We start from the raw sequence: 27,796 nt of genomic DNA on the forward strand, positions 1-27,796 counted from the left end.
TGGGGAGAAAATTTGTAATTCAAACTCTTGTGAAAATCAATGCTGAATTCTAAATACGTTAAATAAATTTTAAAAAAAAATTTAAAAAAAACATAAAAAGATATAAGATAATTTGAGAAGGGTGACAATCATAAGTAGTCATCATAAAAATAACAAGTATAAAACAAATAAGCAAACTACAACCCATAAATTATTAATCATAACTAGTTTTCATTTAGAATTCTGGAAGAATTTTCAGGGTGTTGTTAAGCAAGATGTTTATCTAAGACCAACTGATCTATCTAGTCACATTGGGCTTATAAAGTCAAGTAGTGAGTTAATTTCTTTTATGTAGAGAATCAGAATACCCAACAATATAGAATATAGACATTAGAGAAATATAAATTAAATAGATAAATATGATAAGAGAAAGAGACCATGGGAATCACAAGACTTTCTCTTCAGCTCAATAAATTTATTGATCTTCTCTTATGTGCATAAGGTCAAATTGGAGGATTTTTCTGCTGTTAAATAGCTCTTGTTTTATGAAGAAAGACTCAAAATGAATATTAAGTAGTATAATGAAAGACACTACATGATATGAGGTACAAAAAAATTTCTTTGGAAAGTCTAAGATTATTTTTAAATTTCCACGTTCAGGGAAGATTTTGGGGAGTTCACACTTTCTATGACTGTTGAAAGATGAGAAGTTTTATAAGAGCTGTAGCTCCTGGAATTCCCCTGCCTGGGGAACACTGTATCTCCCCCATAACCATGGGGTGTTCTTTTTGATATCAAAGAAAGAAGCCAAGGATCTGCATACAGGTTGTATGTAATAATTTGAACAATCATTATGAATATGTACAAAACAGGGGCAATCTTCAGTTTGGGACAGCAGCCAAACAGTTCAGTGGATCCCTGCAAAACAACCCAAAAAATCCCTTTGGTAATTATAGGAAACAGGGAGGAGCTGTTAGAGATTGTGTCACTACAGTTTAGTGGATATTTTTGGTTTTCTGATTAGTAATGAGTTTGGGAATTAAGACGATGTAATGGCAAACCATAAGTTTCTGTATTGACCATGTACCGGTCCCATATGGGTCACGATATTCTTGTTATGGTTTTCATAGGTCATACTATCTTAAGCTATGACTCAGTATCTAAGCAATGATTTTTAACAGGTCACCATGTCCAGGCTTCCACCTTTCACAGAGTTTAATTTTTTTTGACTTTTCACTTATTAATGCATTGTATGGCTTTTCCCCAATCGGGACCAAACACATGAATTTGAGGGGGGAACATTGTGAAAATTTTGAAAAACATATTAGAAAACTGAGGTAAGAAAACAGAGGATAGTTTTAGAGTCATGTCTTTCATATTGATTCTGATGTTACATTTTGGTAGAACTTATGAGCTCTGGTACATTGTTCTTTCTAGTTCTGGTGCTCAGATATGTTGCTTATTCATTGCTAACAGGACTTGTCAATATGTCTTCATCTTTAAGAACTCATAGGATAGGCCTTTAGAGTTATTTACCAGCCTTGGCTCATTCTTATCTTTTGTACTATGGACACTATTTTAACAGGGCAACTTCATACTCATATTCATCCTGTTTCCTGATGTTCCTTACATCTTCTGTAGATTGCCTTTTAAAATCTCAGTTAGCTAATGAATTCTCTGTATATCCATATGATTCTCTTACAACAAAACCCAGTTTTCCTCCTCACTGGAACTGTTTCTCTTTATTGCTTAGAATTTCATTCTTCAGCACCTCCCATCCTATTCTAGCTTCCCCTGTACCATGGGGTATATTCTATTTAAAAATAATAGTATTTAAATAATATTTAAAAACAACATATACCTATATATATGTATATATATGTATGTGTGTGTATATATACGTATATATACATCCATATATACATATATATGTGTGTGTGTGTGTGTGTGTGTGTATATATATATATATATATATATATATATATATATATATATATATATGTATGTATATATTTGTTCTGTAAACTTTGGAAATCCACTTCCTCAAAGTCTTGGGTAAATGCTAGACCTCTATCAATTTCATGTTTCTTCTTGTACCATAAAAATTTCTCCCTTAGATTTTCCATTATTTTCAGCCCAGTGACAAGTTCTTCATTGTTTGTGACAATCAAATTGAGACTAGAATTTACCTTTTTGGGCCTTCAATATTGAGAAGAATTGAATTAACATTAAGGCAAATCAGGAAGTTAGTATTGGCTCTGATTTTGACAGAAAGGAATAGATCCAGAAAATTCTGGATAATAAAGTCTCCCAAATCTATTGAATGATTATAATGCCTATGTGCCAGGCTTATGATCTAGTTCCAAACAAGTTATTTAGTACCTTTTTTGTCAAGTTTATTTGTGGTCAACTTTTAAAGCAAAATAATATCGCTTTCTCCCACCAATATCCTTCAACCCATTGACCTCCATCATGCTTCTGCCACCAATTGAAGACTTTCTCAGATGACTATACCTTTTTTAATATACAATGCTCCCCAAACCCACTTGCATTTTTCCCATTTCTGTTGAATAAGGAATATTCAACTAGAGCCATATGCCAGCCATGGGCTTCATCCTACTATGTCTCAGTGAATCCTGTGAGGTAGATTTAGGGTTAGGATCTCACATTCCTCTAACTAGTTGCATAATCTGAATATTTGCTCATAGACATTTGCATTTAGGCCTTTTATAAAGGCCATAGAATTAATTACTGTTAACTCCCTTAAATTTGCCTCTGGTAAAATAAGTTTATCAGCTGCTCTTCTTCCTTCATTGCAATTTCCCTTTATGAAATCTAAACAAATGAACTTTTGATGATTACAAATACTATTTACTATAACATGCTTTCGATTGGATTTGGTTTTGTACCTACTGTATTGAGCTGTTAATTCTCTTTCCAAGCCTTTCCAATAAGCCTCTGATTTCTTTTCCTGTTTTTTTTTTCCTTTATTGTTCTTTTAAAATTGATACTTTAACTATTTAGGAAAAAACACCTTTTGCTCCATTTAATACAGGATACAGGAATTCAAATTGTCTTTGTACTCAAGCTATGTTTTTGTTTAAAGTACCTTGGCTTGTATATATCTTAGAGATGTTGTTTATTGGCATACTCCAGCTGAGCATAGAAAAGGTAGTCTTGCAACATTGACTACTTATTTCAGTTATCATCTGAAAGACAACTCTATGTAATAAGTCTATGGCAGAGGCATCAAACATGTAGCCCATGGAATGTCATTCACTCAAACCACATTAAAATCTAATTGGGAAAAGTTTAACACAAAGATACATTACAATATAGATAATGTTAATTTATGGTTTTATAAACCAATTGGTGGCCCTTTTGTGTTTGAAACCACTGTTCTATAGAATTCAACTAGGAGCCTCTAAAGTTTTAGGTTTTCTAAACTTTGGCTTCTGTTAGATAATTTGGTACAAGTTGGGGAAGTTTCCTTAAGACCCTACACTTGATCAATATAATATGACACAGTTGTTTCTCGCTTGGAAACTCTAACGTGTTTCTTCTCTCATTCATTCTGGATGGACATCTCTAAATAAACATCAGGAGGCCATCTGCACCGAAAGGGTTTATTGTTTGGGCTTCCTGTTTAACCCACTGTGCTAAAGACACCGTGCTGGCTTGCATTCCTTTAAGTCCCAGACTCTTAGTGCTTGTCCAGGTTCTATTACAACCATATCTCAGGTTTGAAATATTGGGATTATTATGTAATTATTTGATAATATTACTAAAATACCTTATTTCCATTATCATGGAGTCGTACTATACTAAATCTCAGTAGAAAAACTCATTGTACCATGGACTAGTTTCCATATAATGTCTATTGATAGACTAATCACACTCCATATTCAACAAATTAAATAAACACTGGATAAATATTGAGTTTATTTGTGATATTATACTGCTATATGTTGAACTTTCAAAATTAAAAAAACAGAATCGCCACTGACCAAATTTCACAAAATTAAAGCAGATATGTAAATAAAAGATAATGCAAAAGAAAGAGTCAAATTTGTAAGAATTTAAGCAATACTTTAAAAACAAAACAATGAATCCCCAACTAGCATTGCTACTTAGAATGTAAGCACAATAAAAATGATGACATAGTTCCTTGAGGCCTTAGATTATTCCTTTTTTTCTTTCTCTTTATCCCCAATTCTTAGCATAGTACCTGGCATACAATTGGTACTTATTAAATATTTATTGATTGATTTCAATGAGCATTAAGAGCTCAATGAGATTTTATTACATTTCATTGAATGTTGTCCTAGATGTTGGAGTAGGTACAGCATTTAAACGATATCCTCCCTCCGTTCATAGAATTGTAATATAGGGAAAGGTTCACACAAATATTTTTTAGTGTTGTTGCAACATTTCTCAGTTGCCTCTGACTCTTCGTGACTACATTTAGAGATTTCTTGGCAAGGATACTGGAATGGTTTGCCATTTCCTTCTCCGTATCATTTTATAGATGAAGGAACTGAGGCAAACAGGTTTAAGTGACTCCCCCAGCGTCACACAGCTTGTAAATGTCTGAGGCCAGATTTGATATCAGGAGGAGAAGCCTTCCTGATTCCCATCCCAACACTACATCTACCATGTCACCTAGCTATTCACACAGACAATATACAATAAATCCAAGATGGAGATAGAAAAGATAACCCTTTATACATTTATGGATGAAGTTCATTGGAAGTAAAAATATGGATTATGATTTTAGATCTGTAAGACATCTTAGAGGTCATTGAGTCAAATCTAATCATTTTATAATTAAATAAACTAAGGCCCAGAAAGGCAAGTGATTTACCTGAATTCATGGAAAGTGTTAACTGGCAGGTTCAGGATTGGAACTCAAGTCCTTTATCTCTAAATGGAAAACACTTTGCTCAGCACATGCTGCCTATTTCTAAATAAATAATTCTGTTTAAATAAAATATCATTCACTACGTGATTACTATGTATCAGAGACTACAGAAGGCATGGAGATAACAATGAAGAAAAGGGTCATTTACCTAAGAATTCTGCAACATAGTAGAAGATATAAATCATGTAGAGAAGTAATAATAGAAGAAAATACTGTATTAAGGAAGGTATAAATGAAGTTCATGCTAGGTCACTGCTCTAGGACCATTTTTCTCTGAACCTCATTAACAATGAACATGATTATGATGGTGAAGATGATGATAATGATGATGATGATGATGGTGATGGTGATGATGATGGTGATGATGATGATGGTGCTGATTGTGATGGTGATTATGGTGATGATGATTATGGATATACATATTGTGCTTTAAAAACATTTTTCATTCTAACTTTATAACAAATATTTGTAAATGCTATTATTATCCCCATTTTACCTGTGAGGAAACTAAAGACAAGAAAGAATGAGTGACAGACCTAGGATAACAGAGCTAGAAAGTACTCATGGTTGAATTCGAGAAAAATCAGCATTAAAGATGCATTGGAAAGAAAGTTCTCTGCACAGCTTAATATGTGATGCAAAACATTGTTTGAGGGTTGCTTTAATATTTATTTTCCCCAATTACATGTAAAAACTGAGCAAGTCATTTAACACGCATTTATACATTTACATGTATAAGAATCTCTCTGAATACTTACATACATAAAAATGTATAGACTTTAGGGGACCAAAAGCCTACCAGCATTTCATTATGTGCGTAATTGGTAACATCAAGCAAGATGAACTAAAATTCTACCCTAATGAGGAAAGTTTGATGTTTTATGTGTTTCTAAGATTTGATGAACAAGGAGACTTCGTCATCATCACCTTCATCATCATCATCATCATCATCATTATCATCATCATCTGTTGAAATTATGTAATAATAAAGGTATATACATAGATGTAATAAATTATAATTAGTATACATATATAAATGCTTTAAGATTTACAGAGAGCTTTTAGATTGCTAGATCCAATCTGGGAATTATTTACATAAAATAGATAACTCACACTGATGAAATCACCAAGCCCAGTATTATGGAGTGAGAAGGATAGAGTCCAGCAGAGAGTACTCAGGACATACATAATTAGGTGATATAACCTGAATGATGATCCTCAAAGGAAATTGAGGTAAAATGGCCAAACATGTAGAAGGAGAAGAAGGAGAAAACAATGCCACCAACACAACACAGAGAAGAAGGAGTACCCAAAAGAAAAGTTCGATTACTATGGATGAAGGTCAAGTAAGGGAGGTCAAGAGAGATAAACTTAATGAAAAGGCCACTAGAATCAGCAATCAGGAGATTTTTGGAAACTTTTGTGAGAGAAGATTCAGTGAAATGTTGAAGGAAAAAAAACTCTTGTATGTGATGGAAACATATGAAGTTTTGATGATCACAAATCCTATTTCTTATAAAGACCTTTTGATTGGATTTCATTTTATATCTGCTGTGTTAAGCTGTTAATTCTATTTCCAAGCCTTTCCAACAAACCTCTGGTTTCTTTTCCTATTCTTTCCTTTATACTTCCTTTAAAATTAATATTTTAACTCTTTCAGGAAAAAAAAGATCATGTTTTCCTTCATCTAATACAGGAATTCAACCTGGCCTTGTACTCAAGCAAAGTTTTTGTTTAAACTAGCCTTCCTTGTAGATATCTTGGAGCTGTTGCTTATTGGCATACTCCAGATCAGCATAAAAAGGTGAGCTTGCAACATTGACTACTCTCAGTTAGCAACTGAAACACAACTCTATGTAATAACTGTACAGCAGAGGCATCAAACTTATAGCCCATGGGATGTCATTCACTCCACCTATTTTAAAATGTAATTGGGAAAAGTTTAGCATAAAGATACACTACAACATACAAAATGTTGATTTGTGGCTTTACAAGTCAATATGTGGCCCTTTCGAATTTTACACAACTGCTCCATAGAATTCAACCAGGAGCCTCTAAATTATTAGCTTTTTGGAACTTTGGCTTTTGTTAGATATCAGAACAAGTTGGGGAAGTTGCCTAGAGAAGATCTTACACATGATCAATATAACACGACTCAGCTGTTTCTTGCTTACAAGCTCTAACATGTTTTGCTTCTCTCATTCATTCAAGATGAACATCTCTAAACCAACAGCAGGAGCCCATCTATATTGAAGGGGTTTTTTGTTTGGGCCCCTGTTTATCCCACTCTACTAAAGGCACCCTACAGACTTGCATTCTTTTAAGTCCCAGCCTCCTATTACCTGTCTAGGTTCTATTGCCAATCCATCTAAGATTGACACTACCAGGATTATTATGTAACTATTTGATAGTATTACTAAAATGTCTTATTTCTATTCTCATGGAGTCTTATCATATTAAACCTCAGTAGAAAAACTCACTGTACTACGGACTAGTTACCATATAATGTCTCTTGATAGAATACTCTCATTTTAAATACAACCAATTAAATAAATATTAATTAAATATTGAGTTTATTTGTGATCTTATGCTGCTATACGCTAAAATCCATAAGGAAAAAAGGAACTGTCAGTAACCAAATTTTATAGAATAAAAACAGATATGTAAATAAAAGATAATGCAAAATAAAAGAAATTTTATTATTGAATATTTGACTATATGATTTCAAGCAATAATTTAAAAACAAAACAGTGAACCCACAGCTATAATTGCTACTTAGAATGTGACCTCAATAAAAATGACAAATTATAACTTCCTTGAAGCCTTAGATTTTTTTTCATTTTATCCCCAACTCCTAGCATAGTACCTGGCATATAATTGACACTTAATACATGCTTGTTGATTGGTTTCAGTGAGCCTTTCCAGTGAATGCACATTTATTACATTTCATTGAATGTTGTTCTAGATGTTGGAGTAGGTACACCATTTAAACAAAACCCCTCCTCCATTCATAGAATTGCAATGTATGGAAAGATACACACACAAGTATTTTTTTTTTATTGTTCAGTCATTTTCCTGTTGCATCTGACTCTTTGTGACTACATTGAGGGATTTCTTTGCAAAGATACTGGAATAGTTTGCCATTTCCTTTTCCATATCATTTTACAGATGAAGAAACTGAGGCAAACATGTTTAAGTGACTCACCCAGGATCACACAGCTAATAGGTGTCTGAGGCCAGATTTGAAATCCAGAGGAGGACTTTCCTGATTCCAATCCCAGCACTATAGCTACTGGGTAACCTAACTAGTCACACAGACAATATAAGTTAAATACAATAGGGAAGTGCAAAAGACTATGCTACATAAGTTTATGGATGAAGTTCATTGGAAGTAAAAATCAGGATTATTGTTTTAGATCTGTAAAACACCTTAGAAGTCATTGAGCCAAATCTTCTCACTTTATAGATAAATAACCTAAGGCCCAGAAAGGCAAGTGATTTACCTGAATTCATGGCAAGTGCTAATTGGCAGGCTCAGGATTGGAACTCAAGTCCCCTCTCTCTAAATGGAAAACATTTTCTCAGCACCATGCTCCCTACCTCTAAATGAATAATTCTGTTTAAATAGAACATCACTCACTATGTGATTGCTATGTACAAGAGACTATACAAGTTGTGGAGTAAATTCAAAACCAACAATGAAGAAAAAGTCCATTTGCTCAATAATTCTGCAACATAGTAGGAAATATAGAACATGTAGAGAACAATAGAAGAAAGTATTATGTTAAGAAAGGTACAAATGAAGTTCATGCTAGGTAACTGCTCCAGTATTGTTTCTCACTGAAGCCCATTAAGAATGAAAATGATGATGATGGTGAAGATGATGATGATGATGTTATTGATGGTGATGAAGGTGATGGTGGTGATGGTGATGATAGTGATAATGATGGTGATTATTCAAACAGATATTTTGCTTTAAAACGATTTTTCATTTTAATTTTATAACAAATGCTTGTAAATGCTATTATTATGCCCATTTTATCTGCGAGGAAGCTAAAGACAAGAGTGACATGCCTAGCATCATAGAGCTGGTGAGTATGAATGGTTAAATTTGGTAAAAATCAACATTAAAGACTTGTTGGAGAGAAAATTCTTTGCACACTTTAATATGTGTTGCAAAATACTATTTAAGGGCAGGGTTTGTTTTTTAATATTACTTCCCCCCATTACATGAAAAAACCGAGCAAGCCATTCAACCTTGTTTGCCTCAGATCATTCATCTGTAAAATGAGTTGGAGAAGGAACTGGCAAGCCATTCTTTTATCTCTGCCAAGGAAACCCCAAAGGGGATCATGAAGTGTCAGACATGACCTAAATGAATGAATGACACAACACAATGGACCCCTCATACATAAAAAAGGATTTCTCTTTAGTCTTACCAAAACAATGGTCAACAGCAGTTAGTCTATTAGTTAGGGCAGGAGAGTGTTCCACGAGAAATTTAAACTTTTCTAAAATATGCATCTGCTAACTATAACTTCTATCTATTTTGTTTCCCCCTAGACATTTAAATTCACATGTGAAAAATATACAAATGTAATTTTAAAATGTAATAATAATAATACCTATTTGATATAAAAATAAATTCCCCAAAATATTTTGGCCTTAGGAAGAGGACATGTGTACTAGGGCTCATATTCTTTTTTTTTCCTCACCACAATTTTCCAAAGGCCTAAATAGTTGACTTAATGTGTCTGAATCTTAACCTCTGCTGTTACTCTCCCAGAATTGAAAAAAAGAAAGTGAATATTTCTTGGCCAATGTCTGTGGACAGTTTATAATCCTTTATAAAGAATTTTAGCTCTCCCATCTCTATACCAGAAAACTACCTGGGGTTCATAGTGGTTTACATCTGAAAATACTGGGACATGTGTTGCCATATTTTATTGAACCCTGGTAGAGAAATGTATTGCTGTACTCATTTTAAAAATGATGAAATAGACTAAAAACATAAAGTTTCTTACCTTAAATGAAAGAATAAGGAAATAGAAAAATCAGAATTTTAACTTGAATGTGCAAACAAAAGTTCAAGGCCATTGTCACTATGGAATGGAGACTAATATTACAATGTAACTCTGTATTACTTAGATCACAGTGTACCAAGTTTCAGTAAGCATACTTCAAGAGAACATGTGAAAAATGGCAAATGGCTGTGGCTAAATACATGGAATATTAGACTATGCATGGAAAGGCTAAGGGAAGGGAATGGTTTTATTGGGAGGGACAAATATGGATGTAAGGATAGGAAGAGTAGGAATTTGGATAAGTGAGGAATATGATTAATCAAATGTTGCAATTTTTTTTAGTTTCTGAAGAAATCCAAAGACTGAAGAGTAAATATGTGGAAGGATTTGAGAAGCTGAAGGAGGATGGGACTAGACATTTTCTTTGATCCTCCAAGCCAATCAAAATGGGAATTTCAAACAAGAGATAAAGTTATTTTAGCTGCCTCTGTGGTCTAGGACACCAAGAACGCAAACAAGGTTAAAAAAGACTCAAAGCATTAGCAGAGTAGGCTGGTGATTCCTCACCTCTATTATGCTCACTTAGCACCTCCTCACATAGCAAGCATAATGCTCAGGGTATAGAGATGCATAAGGTGACCCATTCACTTGCAACAGACCTCAGTGACAGGAAAATTAAGCATAATACTGTTAAGAAAAATGTAATATTCCCTTCTTGATCAGAAGGCCATATTCACAGTAAGGGAAGACCTTTAATGATTCCCAACCCCTTATTACACAAGAACAAAACTGAAATGTAAACAAAGTGTTAATAAATCCATTAATAAAGAATATTATCAGCATGGGATCATGGAAGGCCCCATAAAGGTCATAACATTTGAATTGAATTTTGAAAAACAAATATACCTTAAGCAGCTAAAGGTAGCAGTAGTTACTTCTGGCATGTAAAAGACTAGCTATGAAGACATCTAGATGAGAAGCCAAAGTGTGTTCTTGGAAGAGAACACTATTATCAGTGAGAATTGTGCAGTGGAATTTCATTGCCCATGGGAACAACGAATCTTCCTTTCACTTGCATGCTGATTTCAATCCTTTGTATCAGGTACATGGCCAAATGAATTATTAAACCAAGATATAGGTTTCCATGGTCACCTTGTATGTATATAAATAATGAAGTTTTAACAAACGATTCCTTTGTCGAAGTGAAACAATTGACCAAGGAGTATACAAGGTGCTTTATTTTTTTTTTACTTCTAGGCAAAACATTAACTATTAATTTCACTTTTAGGCTATTTCTTTTGCTACACTGTGCATGCAAAATCTCATTCTTGCATTCTGTTACTTTTTAATTTTTTTCCAAGATGAACTTTCCTTCTTGGGAAAAAAAAGATTGTTTTTATTATCCTGACCAGTGCAACCTTGATTTTCATGTTTCTCAGACTACAAATAATGGGGTTCATGAATGGAGGCAATATTGTGTCGGTCATTGAAATTAGAAGATTCTGGACTGGTGAAGTGTCTGATATAGGACCCAACAGTGTGACAATGCCAGCAAGAACAAATAAGAGGAGGATAATAAATTGTGGTGAACAGGTAGACAAGGCTTTGTAGCGTCCTTCCACGGAGGGCATTCTAAATACAGTGGAGAAGATATAAGTATAGGTTATAATTAAAAATCCAAAGCAGAATAAAAGTAAACTTGAACTAGTAGCAAGGAGGACATACTCGGTGTCACGAACTTCAGAAGATGAGACCTTCAAGATATGAGGGATCTCACAAAAAAACTGATGGATCACATTGGATCCTGAGAAAGGCAAATGGAACATGTTTCCTGTATGCACAGCTGAATAGAGGACCCCTCCAATCCATAAACCAATTGTCACCCAAAGACAGCGGAGTGGGGTCATGGTGACCCCATAGTGAAGGGGGTGGCAGATGGCCACAAAGCGATCATAGGACATAGCCACAAGCAAAGCAAATTCTGTTGCAGCAAAGAAGATGAAGAAGAAAATCTGAGCAGCACAGCCATGGAGAGAAATGGATTGATTGCCTATTAGGGAATTCACAATGAATTTAGGAAGAGTGACTGAGATGCAACCAAGATCCACTAGGGATAAGTTGCTCAGAAAGAAATACATTGGAGAATGAAGGTGTGGGTCAGTGACAATGGCAGCAATAGTGAGGAGATTCCCCATCAAAGATGCAATATAAATCAACAAGAAAAGAATAGCATGTAAGACCTGCACCTCTCGGGTGCTGGAAAACTCCATAAGGAAGAATTCCATGATGATCGTACAATTGCTTGGGTCTTCTGGGGTCTAGACTAACTCAAATGGCAAAAGAGCTCCAAAAAGCCAATGAAGAGAAGAATGCCTTGAAAGGCAGAATTAGCCAAATGGAAAAAAGGTCCAAAAGGCAACTGAAGAAAATACTACCTTAAAAATTAGATCAGAGAAGTGGAAGCTAGTGACTTAATAAGAAATGAAGATATGATAAAACAAAACCAAAAGGATGAAAAAGTGGAAGACAATGTGAAATATCTCTTCAGAAAAACCACTGACCTGGAAAATAGATTCAGAAGAGATAATTTAAAAATTATTGGACTACTTGAAATCCATGGTCAAAAAAAGAGCCTAGATGTCATCTTTCAAGAAATTATCACGGAGAACTGCCCTCATATTCTCAAGCCAGAGGGTAAAATAAAATTGAAATAATCCACCGATCACCTCCTGAAAAAGATCCCAAAAAGAAAAGTCCTAGGAATATTGTTGCCAAATTCCAGAGCTCCCAGATCATGGGGAAAATACTGCAAGCAGCCAGAAAAAAACAATTTAAGTACTGTGGAAACATAATCAGAATAACACAAGCTCTAGCAGCTTCTGAATTAAAGGATCAAAGTGCTTGGAATATGATATTCTGGAGGCCAATGGAGTTAGGATTAAAGCCAAGAATCACCTGCCCAGCAAAACTGAGTATCATGCTCCAAGGCAAAATATGGACTTTCACCGCTTCTCAGTGAAAACACCAGAGCTGAATAGAAAATTTGACTTTCCAACACAAGAATCAAGACAAGCATGAAAAGGTAAACAAGAAAGAGAAATCATAAGGGACTTACTAAAGTTGAACTGCTTTGTTTACATTCCTACATGGAAAGACGATGTGTATGATCCATGACACCTCAGTATTAGGGTAGCTGAAGGGAACATACATATATACATACATGTATATGTGTGTGTGCGTGTGTGTGTGTGTGTATATATATATATACATATATATTTACATATATATACATATATAATATAGACAGAGGGCACAGGGTGAGTTGAATATGAAGGGATGATATCTAAAAAATTAAAACAAATTAAGGGATAGCAGACAAATATATTGATACAGGGAGAAAGGGAGAGATAGAATGGAGTAAATTATCTCTCATAAAAGTGGCAAGAAAAAACATTTCTGCAGGAAGGGAAGAGGGGGCAGGTGAGGGGGACTGAGTGAATCTTGATCACATCAGATCTGACCAGAGGAGGGAATAACATACACACTCAATTGGGTATCTTACCCTACAGGAAAGAAGGAGGAAGAAGATAAAAGGGGGGATGATAGAAGGGAGGACAGATGGGGGAGGAGGTAATCAAAAACAAACACTTTCGAAAAGGGACAGGGTCAAGGGAGAAAACTGAATAAAGATTGATAGCATAGGAAGCAGCAAAATATAGTTACTCTTTCACAACATGAGTATTGTGGAAGGGTTTTACATAATGATACGCATGTGGCCTATGTTGAATTGCTTGCCTTCTTAGGGAGGGTGGGTTGGGAGGGAAGTGGGGAGAGAATTTGGAACTCAAAGTTTTAAAAGCAGATGTTCAAAAAAAGTTTTTGCATGCAACTAGGACATAAGATACACAGGCAATGGGGCACAGAATTTTGTCTTGCCCTACAAGAAAGTAAGGGAAAAGGGGATGGGAGGGGAGTGGGGTGACAGATGGTAGGGCTGAGTGGGGAATGGAGCAATCAGAACATATGCCATCTTGGAGTAAGTGGGAGTGTAGAAATGGGGAGAAAACTTATAATTCAAACTCTTGTGAAAATCAGTGCTGAAAACTAAATATGTTAAATAAATTAAATAAATAAATTTAAAATAAAAAAGAAAGACTAATTTAAAAAAGAGCAGTGGCCTTGAAATACGATATTCCAGAGTTCAAAAGAGCTAGGATTAAAACAACGAATCACTTACCCAGCAAAACTGAATAGGGGAAAATTATATGCAATGACACAGGGGGATTTAGTGCATTCTTGAGGAAAAAAAAACAGAGTTAAACAGATAAATTGTCTTTCAAATACAAGAACTCAAGAGAACCAGGAAAAAGTAAACAGGAAAGAAAAATCATAAGGGGCTTACTAAAGTTTAACTTTGCATTCCTACATGGAAAGATGATATTTGTAACTCATGAGACCTTTCTCCTTATTAGGATAGTTGGAGGGAATATATATAGACAGAGGGTACAGGGTAAGCTGAATATAAAAGGATGGTATCTAAAAAATAAAACTAAAGGGTAAGACAGGTATGTACTTGGAGAAGAAAAAAGTAAGAGGTGGAATGGGATAAATTATCTCATATGAAAGATGCAATAAAAAGCTTTTACCTTAGAGGGATAGAAGGTGGAGGCGAGAGGGAATGAGTGAAGCTTAGCCTCATCAGGATTTGCTTAAGAAATGAATAACATGTGCACTCAATTGGGTATGGAAATCTATCTTACCCTACAGGAAAGTAGGTGGGGGAGGGGATAAGAGAGGGGAGAAGTGATAGAAGGGAGAGCAGATTGGGGGAGGGGTTAATCAGAAGCAAACACTTTTGAAGAGCCACAGGGTGAATGGAGGGAATAGAATAAATGGGGGTGAAATAGGATGGAGTGAAATATAGTCTTTCACAATATGACTACATTGGAAGTGTTTGTATGACTGTAAATGTAAAACATATCTAATTGCTTGCTGTCTCAATGAGGCTGGGTGGGGAGGGAGAAAGGGAGAAAATTTGGAAATCACAGTTTTAAAAATGAATGTTAAAAATTGTAACTGTGAAATAAGATAAACAGGCAATGGGGAATAGAAATCTATCTTACCCTACAGAAAATAGAAGGGAAAGGGGATAAGAGTGGTGATGATAGAAGGGAGGGCAGATTGAGGGAAGGGGTAATCAGAAGCAAAACATTTCAAGGAGGGACAGAGTGAAAGGAGAAATAGAATGGAATAAATGGGGGTAGGGGGATAGGATGGAGTGGAAATACTGGTAGTAATAGTAACTGTGAAAAAAAATCGAAGCAAGTTTCTCTGATAAAGACCTCAATTCTCTAAAAAAAGTGTATGCTTCAACCTGAAAAAAATAAGGAAATTTAGGTCAAAGGAGATTAAGTTGCTTTTACTTGCCCAGAGAAACATAAATACTTTGTGGAATTCAAACCCAGGATTGCCTCTACACTGGTCTATGAATTATTAAGGTTGTGTACGTAGGGGAAAGACAGGAGCATCATAATGATAAGAAGCAAAAACATGAAAGTGTGAAGGCATGATGTGTGTTGGTAGAGAAACAACACAACTACTCTGAGAGCAGCTTTTGAGTAACCTTATCTATTGTTGCTCAGGGGATGACTTGGAACTCCATTCTTTCCTCTGATGATACAGTTGCCCTAGGTCAATGGGCTGGTGTCATGATAATTTACTACAGATAATAACCATTTGTAGGATGGGTAAAAAATGTAAAATTACAAAACTCAAGAGACACATAAAAAGGTAAAGAGGGGGAAAAACCCACGACCGACCTTGTTAATCAATAAGGGAAAATTGTTTAATCCTTATGTAGAATTATATCATTTTATATTATATATATATATATATATATATATATATATATATATATATATATCAGTTTTGAGAATAGTACAGTCATTATGACAATTGAAAGGGATACACAACCTCTCCCTCTCTGAACCTGATAAATCTAACCTGAAAATAAACAAGAAACAAGTTAAGGATGTGAACTGAATTTTAGAGAAGGCAGATATGACAGACCTCTGGAGAAAACGGAATGGAGATAAAAAGGAATATACTATTTTCTCATCTGTACATGGCATGCACTCAAAAATTGACCATGTACTAGGGCATAAAAACCTCACAATCCAGTGCAGAAAGGCAGAAATATTCCATACATCCTTCTCAGATCATGATGCAATAAAAATTATCTGTAATAAAGGACCATGGAAAGATAAACTAAAAATTAATTTGAAACTAAGTAATCTAATCCTAAAGAATGAGTAGGTCAAAGAACGATTCATAGAAACAATTAATAACTTCATTCAAGAGAATGACAATAATGATGCAACATACCAAAACTTATGGGATACAGCAAAAGTATTGCTTAGGGGAAGTTTCGTATCTCTAAATGTGTACATGAATAAAGTAGATAAAAAGGAGATCAATGAAATGGGCATGCAACTGAAAAAGCTAGAAAAAAAAACAAATTGAAAATTAGATACCAAATTAGATAACAAAATTAGATACCAAATTAGAAATGCTGAAAATCAAAGGAGAGAATAATAAAACTGAAATCAAGAAAACTATTGAACTAATAAATAAAACTAAGAGCTGCTTTATGGAAAAAACAATAATAATGATAAACCCTTGGTCAATTTGATTAAAAAAAAGAGAAAGAAGTGAAACAAATTACCAGTATCAAAAAGAAAAGGAGCAAAATCACCTCCAATGAAGAGGTAATTAAAACAATAGTTAAAAATTATTTTGCCCAATTGTATGCCCATAAGTTGGATAATTTTAGGGAAATGGATGAATATTTACAAAAATACAAATTGCCTAGGATAACAGAAGAGGAAGTGAATTACCTAAATAATGCCAACTCAGAAAAAGAAATTAAGCAAGCAACAAATGAACTCCCTTGGAAAAAAAATCTCCAGGGCCAGATGATTTTACATGTGAATTCTATCAAACATTTAAAGAACAATTAATTCCCATACATTATAGACTATTTGAGAAAATAAGTGAAGGAGGAGTCCTATCAAATTCTTCTTCCGACACAAATATGGTACTAATACCTAAACCAGGAACAGTGAAAACAGAGAAAGAAAATTATAGACCAATTTCCCTAATAAATATTGATGCAAAAATTTTAAATACAATAATACCAAAACATTACAGCAACTTATCAGGAGAATAATACATTAGGACCAGGTGGGATTTATTCCAGGAGTGCAAGGCTGGTTCAATATTAGGAAAATTATCAGCATAATTGATCATATCAGTTACAAAACTAGAAGAAACCATATGATTATCTCAATAGGTTCAGAAAAACCCTTTGACAAAATATGACATCCGTTCCTATTAAAACACTAGAAAGCATAGAAGTAAATGGAGTCTTCCTTAAAACTATAAATAGCATCTACCTATAACCATCAGTAAGCATTATATGTAATGGGGATAAGCTAGATGCATTCCCAATAGGATCCAGGGTGAAACCAAGATGTCCATTATCACCTTTATTATTCAATTTGGTGGTAGAAATGTTGGCTTTAACATTAAGAGAAGAAAAAAAAATTGAAGGAATTAGAATAGGCAAAGAAGAAACTAAATTATCACTTTTTGCAGATGATATCATGATTTACTTAGAGAATCCTAGAGATTAAAGTAAAAAACTACTTGAAATAATAAGCAACTTTAGCAAATATGCAGGATATAAAATAAACCCACATAAATCCTAGGCATTCCTATATATTACTAAAAAAGCCCAAAAGCAAGAGAAAGAATGAGAAATTCCATTTAAAGTTTCTGTAAACACTATGAACTGTTTGGAAGTCTACCTGCCAAGACAAATTCAGGGCCTATATGAACACAATTATGACACACTTCTCACACAAATAAAGTCAGACCTAAATAAATGGAAAAACATCAGTTGCTCATGTTTAGGCCAAGCTAACATAATAAAAATGACAATTTTACCTAAATTAATTTATTTTTTCAATGGCATACCAATTGAACTACCAAAAAAATTATTTTACAGACCTGGATAAAATTATAACAAAATTCATCTGGAAAAACAAGAGGTCTATAATATGTAGGGAATTAATAAAAAGAAAGGCTAAGGAAGGTGGCCTAGCCATAACAGATATCAAACTGTACTATAAAGCAGCAGTCATCAAAACTACCTGGTACTGGCTAAGAAACAGAGTGGTGGATCAATGGAATAGGTTAGGTACACAAGACACAGAAGTCAAGGACTATAGCAACCTACTCTTTGATAAACCCAAAGAATCCAGCTTCTGGGTTAAGAATTCACTATTCCACAAAAACTGCTGGGAAAATTGGAAAATGGTAGGGCAGAAACTGGGCATAGACCAATATCTTACACCATACACCAAAATAAAGTCAAACTGGGTTCATGATTTAGGAATAAAGGCTGATACTATAAGCAATTTGGGAGAGCATGGAATAGTTTACCTATCAGATCTATGGGAAAGGGAAGAATTCATGAGCCAACAAGAGATAAAGAGCATAACAAAACGCAAAATGGATAATTTTGATTATGTTAAAATGAAAAGCTTTTTTTTTATAAAAAAGCCAATGCAACAAAGATTAGGAGGAAAGCAGAAAACTGGGAGAAAATCTTTACAACCAATGTCTCTGGTAAAGCCTAGTATCTAAAATATACAGGGAATTGAGTCAAATTTATAGGAATAAAGCCATTCCCCTATTGAGAAATGGTCAAAGGATATGAACAGGCAGTTTTCAGAGAAAGAAATTGAAAATACCTATAGGCATGTGAAAAAAATTCTCTAAATCACTATTGATTAGAGAAATGCAAGTCCAACCGGCTCTTAGGTATCACATCTCTCCTGTCAGATTGGCTAAAATGACAAAACAGGAAAATGATAAATACTGGAGAGTATGTGGGAAAATTGGAAGACTAATACATTGTTGGTGGAGTTGTAAACAAATCCAGCCATTTGGGAGAGCAATTTGGAGCTGTGCCCAAAGAGCTAAAAAAAGTTCATACCCTTTGACCCAGTAATACCACTCCTAGGGCTATTTCCCAAAGAGATCACACAAGTGGGAAAGGGACCTGTATGTACAAAAAATATTTATAGCAGCTCTTTTTGTGGTGGCAAAGAATTGGAAATCAAGGGGATGCCTGTCAATCAGGGACTGGCTGAACAAGTTGTGGTATATGAATGTAATGGAATACTAGTGTGCTACAAGAAATGGGGAAGATATGGACTTCATAATAACCTGGAAAGTCTAAAATGATATGATGTTGAGTGAGAGGAGCAGAACCAGGAGAACATCACAAACATATTGATTCTGTCATGACTAACATTGATAGACTTGGCTCTCCTCAGCAACACAAGGCTCAAAGACAGCTCCAAAGGACTCATGATGGAGAGAGCTGGCTCCATCCAGAGAAAGAACTGTGGAGTCTGCATGCAGACTGTGGCAAATTATTTGCTCTCTTTTTTCTCTTCTTTTTTGGTTTTGTTCCTTCTCTCTCATAATACGTTCCATTGGTCATAATTCTTCTTTGTAACTTGACTATTGTTTAAATAAGTTCAACGTGAATGCTTATGTAAAATCTACTGCATGTCGTTTTGGGGGGATGGGGGAAGGGATGGAAGGGAAGGAAATTTGAAACTCAAGAACATGTAGAACTAAGTGTTGTAAACTAAAAATAAAAAATATATATATAATAAAAAAGAAGTAGCCATCCTTTAATAGTATACACAGGGAATTTCTAGGTGCACGTTACACAATTTCTTCTGTCGACTCTCTATCCTCTCCACATACACTCACCTTTTACTTTGCCATTCCACCACAGAGACATCCTTGATTTACGATTGAGGTCCATCAACTTCACTCTTCCATTTTCCTATCTATTTATTCTTATCTTCCCCTTAAATATTTATGACCTTATCACTTCTCTCTCTCTCTCTCTCTCTCTCTCTCTCTCTCTCTCTCTCTCTCTCTCTCTTTCTCTCTCTCTCTCTCTCTCTCTCTCTCTCTCTCTCTCTCTCTCTCCCCCTCTCTCTCTCTTTCTCTCTGTCTCTCTCACACACACACACACACAGGCACACACACACATTTCCTCTCTCCCCCTCCTTTCTGTTATTTGTACTCAGAGGTGACTGACCATAACCGTAAGAGTCATAACTCTAAGAGTTTAACAACATGAATAAATAAAACTTTCATTCCTTTAGATACCTAAGAAAATACCGCTCTGGAGTAGGACAGCTTCCAAAGGAATTGGGATTTTAAACATAAATTACTTGTAATAAAAGAATTATCAGTGTTTGGATCCCTTACCTGTGTGACCTTATAGAGTCCTAGCATGGAGGCTATCACCATAGTTATGACTCCTCCAATAACAGCCAGTCTTGGGCTAACTGTCAGAGCTGCAGTTACAGATAATCTCCCCTCTCCTAGACAGCCACATCAAGGAGGCCTTCATAACTGGAGGAATGTCATCAAAGATATTGAAAAGCTAGCATCCCAGGAACAGGTTGAGAAACAAACTTGGACCAGTTCATCTCATCAACAGCAAGTTCAAGGCACAGGAAGTATTGGAAGTGTTTGAATAATGCCCTGCAATGATTGGAAATGTGTTTGAACTGAGACCAAATACTGTATGCCCAGCACCTAGCATCAATTTATACTTGAGTAGTATATGTGATTTTCACAGATCGTTTCTTAATACCAATTGCAAAGGGTTCACGTAATTCTACTTTGAAAGAAACTATGAATTCTAAGCAGAAAAGCTGAAGAGACACCTTGGAATTGGGGTTCTAGGCCAGAGGAACAACCTAGGCAAAGACTTGATGATGGGAACTAGAATGTGCTATATTGAAAATGATAAGCAAATCCATTTGAATGAGTTATTAAGTACATAGAGGACAGTGATGTGCAATAAATAGGGAATGTTAGTACTCACACTCACTGTTAACATTTACATAGTGCTTACTCTGTGACAGGCAATTTACTAAGTGCTTTACAATTATTATCTCAACTAATCCTCCCAAGCACCGTGGGAGATAGGTGCCATTGAGATCTCCATTTTACAGACGAGGAAACTGAGGCAAATAGCGAATAAGTGATTTATTTACTACTACACAGCTAGTAAGTATCTGGAGCAATATTGGAACTCCGATCTTCTTGAATTCAGCTCTAGTTCTCTCTCTCTCTCTCTCTCTCTCTCTCTCTCTCTCTCTCTCTCTCTCTCTCTCTCTCTCTCTCTTCTCCTTTTCACCGAATAGCTGGATGATAGAGTGCTTTAAAAACCAGTGGGGTCATTGATTTTACCAAAGAAGCAATAGATAGACATTATATTTCTTTGACCAGATGGGTTGCTTGGTCATAAGTGTGTTCTACTGATGCAGCAGCAGCCGCAGCATCAACTACAGCAGCACCAAAAGCAGTCCAGCAGGAGCAGCACCAACATCAGACCAGCAGCAGCAGCACAGCTAGGTGATGCAGTGGATAGAGTCCTGGGCCTGGAGTCAGGAAGACTCATCTCCTTGAGTTCAAATCTGGCCTTACACACTGACTGGCTGTGTCACCCTGGACAAGTCACTTAACCCTGCTTGCCTCCATTTCCTCATCTGTAAAATGAGCTGAAGAAGGAAAAGGAGAACTACTTCTGTCTCATTGCTACAGATCAATGTCCTGTACCTACATGAGGGGAGGGCCAGAGTGGGAGAGAGATCTGCAGAAAGGAGAGCTCCAGTCTCATTGGGTTCTGCAGTCATTTTAGACACTTTGGGCTTCCAGATTTGAGAAAGAAGATGATGTCAATTCCAGTGCAGGTTACAGAAAGGAGAATAATACTGTGGGGAAAAGCCAGCATGAAAGGATGGAATAATCTCTATCATCTCACTATACTCAACTTGCTGCATCAAAAACTTCAGGGAATTTCCATTCTCTTTTCTTTTCCTTGGTTGATCTGAGTGACCTCATCCCTAATGCTTCTTAATTCCGTATTGTTGGGTACATATTCTCTTATGATAACTTTCTTGGTTTTCCGTGTTGCTGCTGATTTGGATTAGTTGGATTCTTTGCTACTTCCAATATGTGTTCATCATGGAATGTGTATCCAGAATTCAGGGAATCAAGCCTTAGATATAAAGCTTGAGGTCCTCATTTTCTATTACTGAACAGTGATTAAGAGTTCAGCCTAAACCTGAAGACTACATTCTCTAGACTCACAATATGTAAGGGAGCAGATAAAGACAATTTTATCCCAGTGCCTTTCTCTTTGAGTGATGCAGAGTGGGCAAATTTCTGGCATCAACCTCTTTCTTCCCTTCCTGGAATGAATCAAAGTGTCCTTTGGAGAAGGATGAGAGAGAAGAGAGTAAGATGTCTATTCTGCCTTGCTTTGAGCCATATAATGGCATCCCCATGCTACATGTAGGGGGCAATCCTCATTACAAACACACATACATACTATATTTATATATACATAAATATACATAACTATGTGCGTGTGTATGTATTCTCAAGTTACAAGGTTGCTTAGCCATCCAGTACACAGAAAAAGGAAACTTCAAAAGTAAGAAGAGAAACTTCTTGGAAAACATGAGACCAAGTGCACCCATGCTCATGGTCCATATCTGGAATCCGTAAAGAACTAAGGAGCAAGGGAAAACAAACAATTGGACCAATATCTTTGCTTTTAGCTCTATGGACATATTATTTTTCCTGGAGAAAATGTATCTATTCTGATAGATCAGTCTCTGATCATCTTTCACACCTTCGGAGACATTAAATGAGACCCACTTTGGTATGTATCAAAGGCAAAAAGTAAAAAGAGTGAAGTATGTTTATGGGACATTATTGACTCTTAGGGGGTCCTCTTCAGTGACCTTGGGGGTGAGTGGAAAGGAGGACTACCTTTGTTTCAAGACAAACATGATGACCTGAGTTAAGGAGGAAAGGACTCTGGGGGCCATCCTGCAGCAGCTCTGCACCCGTGTTCCTCGTCCTGAAAAAATGCAATGGAAAATGGATTTCTTCATCTATTTCCCTCCCTTGTGTCTTTGGAACTTTATTATTCCCAGTGAATTCTAAGGGGACCACAAGACTCTTTGACCCCCTCCTGAGTCAGGGAAGTCTCCCAAAGTTTTCCTGCTGTCACCAGGCCAAATCTTTACAATGATTTTCATTTACCAGAAGTCGTAATAGACAGGGTCCTATATCGTGTTTTTACAATGGATGCTGTAGTAATCACAACACTCTTATGGAGCTTGGACCTCCTCACTGTGAATATTCCCTCCAGAGAAAAAGAATGCAGCCTACACAGATCCTCCCATCCTGAGTGATGCTTGCCCATTTTTCCTCATTAGTTCAATATAGTGAGACCATTCCATTGCTAGATACCTCCCCATTTTCTCTCATTATCACCAAGATGTCCAGAGATCACACAATCTTTATAAGTTATTGTTGCTATTCCCATGTAACCATACCATCTTATTTCTTGGATGACATTATTCCATTTCTCCTTCATAAGCCTTTGTTCATAACATTATCCCATCTGTTCATATGGAGCCTATGGAGATTTATAAGGGACTTTATCTTTGCTCTCAAGGCATTTACCTTACAGTGTCAAATAAGTAGAATGAAATGGCACTAAATGTGGGAACTGGTAAACATGCTCACAATAAAAACCCTGGACTAGCTGGGGAAGAATTGGATCATTCCATTGCTGTATGCCTGTAGCCTGGCACAGTGCCCAACACCATGACCAACACTGCTGGGTAAATGCTTCTCGATTGGACAGATTTCCCTTCAGGAGCTGAGTTGAAAATGAATCTAATAATGAGCACAATCACAGACCAATAGGGCAGCCATTAGAATAAAGGACAGCAGGACAAATGGAAAATACATATGTTACAGTGTACCAGAGCATGAACACATAGACAAGTCACTTCTCCATTAATGTTCATTGTTCTTAATTAGATCTGTCTTCACATATAAAATGATTCAGACATAGTACACACACTCATGAAACTTGGAAGGTGGATTAACATGTTGGCAAATACTTGAAATGTAATTGAAAATGAAAAGTAAAAAGTTCAAAAAACTCATTTATATAGCATTTTAATGGTAGGAAGTTTTAATAGTTACTGCCTTTTCATACAGTTTAACATCTGGTACTGCTAAACTTTCTTCCTTTACACTTTTTAAATTATTGCCTTTGCTATTCTTGACATTCTGCTTTTCTAAAAGAATTTTATCATATTTTTTCTAATTTAGTTAAATAATTTTTGGTAATTTATTTGGGATGGTATTGAATATATAAATTAGTTTGGGTAAAATTATCATTTTTATTATATTGGCCTTGGCAAACCATGAATAATTAATATCTCTCCAATTATTTAAATCTGATTTTATTGGTATAAAAAGGTTTTTTTTTTAACAGTTTTTATATAGTTCCTAACTTCATTTTCCAGGTATATTCCTAGGTATTTTATAGTGTCTAGAATTATTTTAAATGGAATTTTTATTTTCTCTTCTTGTAGAGTTGTGTTTGTGATATCATTTTACACCTACCGGAGTGGCTAAAATGATAGAAGGGGAAAGTGAAAAATGTTGGAGAGGATGTGGGAAAATTGGGACACTAATTCATTGTTGGTAGAATTGTAAAATGATCCCACCATTTTGGACAACAATCTGCAATTATGCCAAAAGAGTTATTAAACTGACCTATACTCTTTGACCCAGCAATACCACCACTATGTGTTTCCAAAGATGAGTAGAGGAAAAGGAAAAGAGTTTTTATGTTTTCTGATGTTTATAGAAGTTCTCTTTGTGGTGGCAAAGAAGTGGAAACTGCAGGAATGCCCATCAATTGGGGAATGCCTGAACAAGTTATGGTATATAATTGGAATAGAATGCTACTTCACTTTAAGAAATATGAGCTCTATGATTTTAGAAAAAATCATGTAGGAATTTGCATGAAATAATGAAGAGCAAAATGAGCAGAACCAAGAGAACACTGAATACAGTAACTACAATGTTGTTTTAAGAATGAACTTTTAATGAATAAGTTATTGGGGCTATTATGAATACCCAATTAACTATAAAGGACATGTAAAGAAAGATGCTATCTGTATCCAGAGAGAGAACTGGTAAATAGAAACATGCATAGAATAATTTTCATATATTTGTGTGCATGTGAATATATATATATATATATATATATATATGTATGTATGTATATGTCCATACACACACACATGGGCGCACATACACACCTATAGCTATTTGTATCTAATGGTAGTCAACTCTAGTCTGAGAGAAGAAAAAAAAAGAAATTTACATCATAATTTTGTTGTATACTTGAAAGGAATAGCAAGTGGGTGTATAGTAGATTTGCAGTTTCGTATATAATCAGATTTTCTTATTTGTACTATGTTATGGAAATGCTTGTTTGATTCTATAAATTAAAAATAAAATTTAAAAATATCTTTCAATTGAAAATTTTCAAACCTATTGCTACTGTTAAATTACAAAAAAAATAGGTTTGAAGAATAGTTCCTTCATGTAAACAAGAGAATGACATAAGTGAATTTCAAGAAAAATTTTTGCATAGTTGGTGGATGGGACTGAATAAATAGTATTGTGTTTTAGAAAGCTCAGCCTAAGCACATTTCTTTCATTTAGCATCAGGAGACAACTAGGTAGGACACAGTGATTGGAGTATTGAGAATGAAGTCAGGAGGACATCAGTTCAAATCTAATGGCAAACACATGCTAGCTTTGGGACGCTGGCCTCTTAGTGACACTTAACCTTTCTCTGTCTCAGTTCCGTCATCTACAAAATGAGGATAATGATGGCATGTTAATGCTATTATTATTATTATTAATGTTACTACTAATATTAATGTTAATATTTCTGAGGTTTTAGCCTCCATTAAAGCTAAGAATAAGGAAATATCCTGAACTTAGAATGATATGTGAGACATCCTGGAGTAATAAAGAGATGGTCTGAGAGCCAAGAAGTCTTCCCACTTCAAAGATTTACTAACCATTTGACTACGGGAAAGTCCCTCATCCCTACAGTAAAGAGATGGCTAGTATTATATGACACTTCATGGTTTGCAAAAAAAAAAGTGCTTCACAAATATCATCTCATTTTATTCTCACCATAACTGTGAGATGTAGGCATTATTATTTTCCCCATTTTACAGATGAAGAAACTGAGGTAGATAACAAAAGCATTAAAACATTGAGATTTCATCGAATAATTTATCATCTGAAGACCAATCTGACAGGAATGAACCTCCCAGAATTTCGCTGGGGTAGGCCCGAGACAGCAAGCTCAGTCTCTTGCTAGGAGTCTGTCAACGTCCTTACAGTTGGGTAGATCTTAGTGGAGTTCATGCCTCACTAGCTTAAGGAGCTTTTCTAGGTATTTTTGAAGATACAGTGGAAAGCTGAGGTAACAGAAGTGCTTTGTAAAACTTTAGATTTTAACTTAACTTAAGATTTAAGATTAAGGGAGGATGTAGGCAAGAATGGGCTAGGGGCCTTCCCTGAAATACACACTGACCCATTGGCGAGGGCCAATTCCTCCAGTGACTGCAAAATACACACAAAATTCAAGGCAAGGACAATGATAGGCAACATTTATATAATATTTTAAGTCTTACAAAGCACTTTGCGTATGTTATCTCAGCAGATCCCCTCAGTAGCCCGAAGAGGTAGGTCCTCTTACTATTCCCCTTTACAGCCTAGTCAACTGAAGCTCTGAGATAGGTTTAGTGAATTTCCCTGGGTCTCACAGCAGGTGTGAAAGGGAGGATTGGGATTTAGTCCTTCTGGAGTCCAAGTCCAGTCATTGATCTGCTCTGCCCCTATGGGACTTAGATGGTTTATTCGACCTCTTTGGGAAGTTTAAATTAAGTGGCTAAATATTTAATGAAATAAATAAAACTACAATAGAACATCAATACTGTTAATATGTGGTTTTCTAAATCGGTGTCAGGATTAACTTGGCCAAGATGGACAGGCCAGGATGGATCCTTATGGGAGACTAGGTTCTGTTTCTATTAGAGTTTGGCATTCCTGATCTAGAAAAGCAGATTTAACTAGATAATTAACTCCCCTGGAGATCTGCCACATTATTCCGCATTTTATTTGCCAGGCTTTAAGCTACTACTGTGTGTCAGACAGTGTACTAAGGATTTCACAAAAGTTATCTTATTTGATCTTTATAAAAAGCCCAAGCTAAGTGACTTTCTCAGGGTCACTGAGCTAGTAAGTGTCTCTGGCCAGATTTGAACTCAGATCTTCCTGACTGTAGGCATACCTCTCAGTCCACTGAACCACCTAAATAATAAGGAAGATTTGAATTGAGTTCCAGTCCATACTTGTAGGAATTGCCTGTGTGATCTTACAGTGTCTTGGGTGCTGTCCAACACCATGGAAAGTAGAGCAGCAGCTCCCCTGAGGACAACCACTAACTTGTGCTGTCTGTTACATCTGTAATTAGGCAAGGTCTGACCAATCCTCACAGCTACCTCAAGGAGTTCACAGCTGAAGTCACCGTTATGGCAGTTATTGAAGAGTTAATATCCCAGGTTGATACTGGGCAGAAAATTGGGTCTTTGGTGATCTTTTCTAGAGGAAAGTAGAAGGCTGGGAAGTGGTGGTAATGTTTACACAGAGTATAGACCAGGAAGTGCTGGTAGTGTTTACATAGATTATTGGCCAGGAACTTCTGGTGGTGTTTACTGCACTGAGAAGAAGAGTCTGAGGAGCCCAAGTAAAACTCATAATGCTCAGTATTTAATACATTGTTAGGTTTAAAGTGGAG

At 35.6% G+C, this 27,796-nt stretch overlaps 1 protein-coding gene across 1 annotated transcript in view; it reads right to left on the bottom strand.

Annotated features, from left to right (window-relative positions):
- Positions 1 to 20,313, bottom strand: part of LOC118855100 (olfactory receptor 14I1-like) — a 30,767-nt gene extending 10,454 nt beyond the window's left edge. The window contains exons 1-2 of the mRNA XM_036765217.1: positions 20,287 to 20,313; positions 11,334 to 12,242 (exon numbers count right to left, since the gene is read on the bottom strand). Coding sequence (XP_036621112.1) covers positions 11,334 to 12,242; positions 20,287 to 20,313 — 936 coding nt within the window. The remainder of the gene's footprint in view (positions 1 to 11,333; positions 12,243 to 20,286) is intronic.
- Positions 20,314 to 27,796: the final 7,483 nt, after the last annotated feature.

The sequence above is a fragment of the Trichosurus vulpecula genome, chromosome 6 (assembly GCF_011100635.1).
Source record: "Trichosurus vulpecula isolate mTriVul1 chromosome 6, mTriVul1.pri, whole genome shotgun sequence".
NCBI classification, from domain to species: Eukaryota; Metazoa; Chordata; class Mammalia; order Diprotodontia; family Phalangeridae; genus Trichosurus; species Trichosurus vulpecula.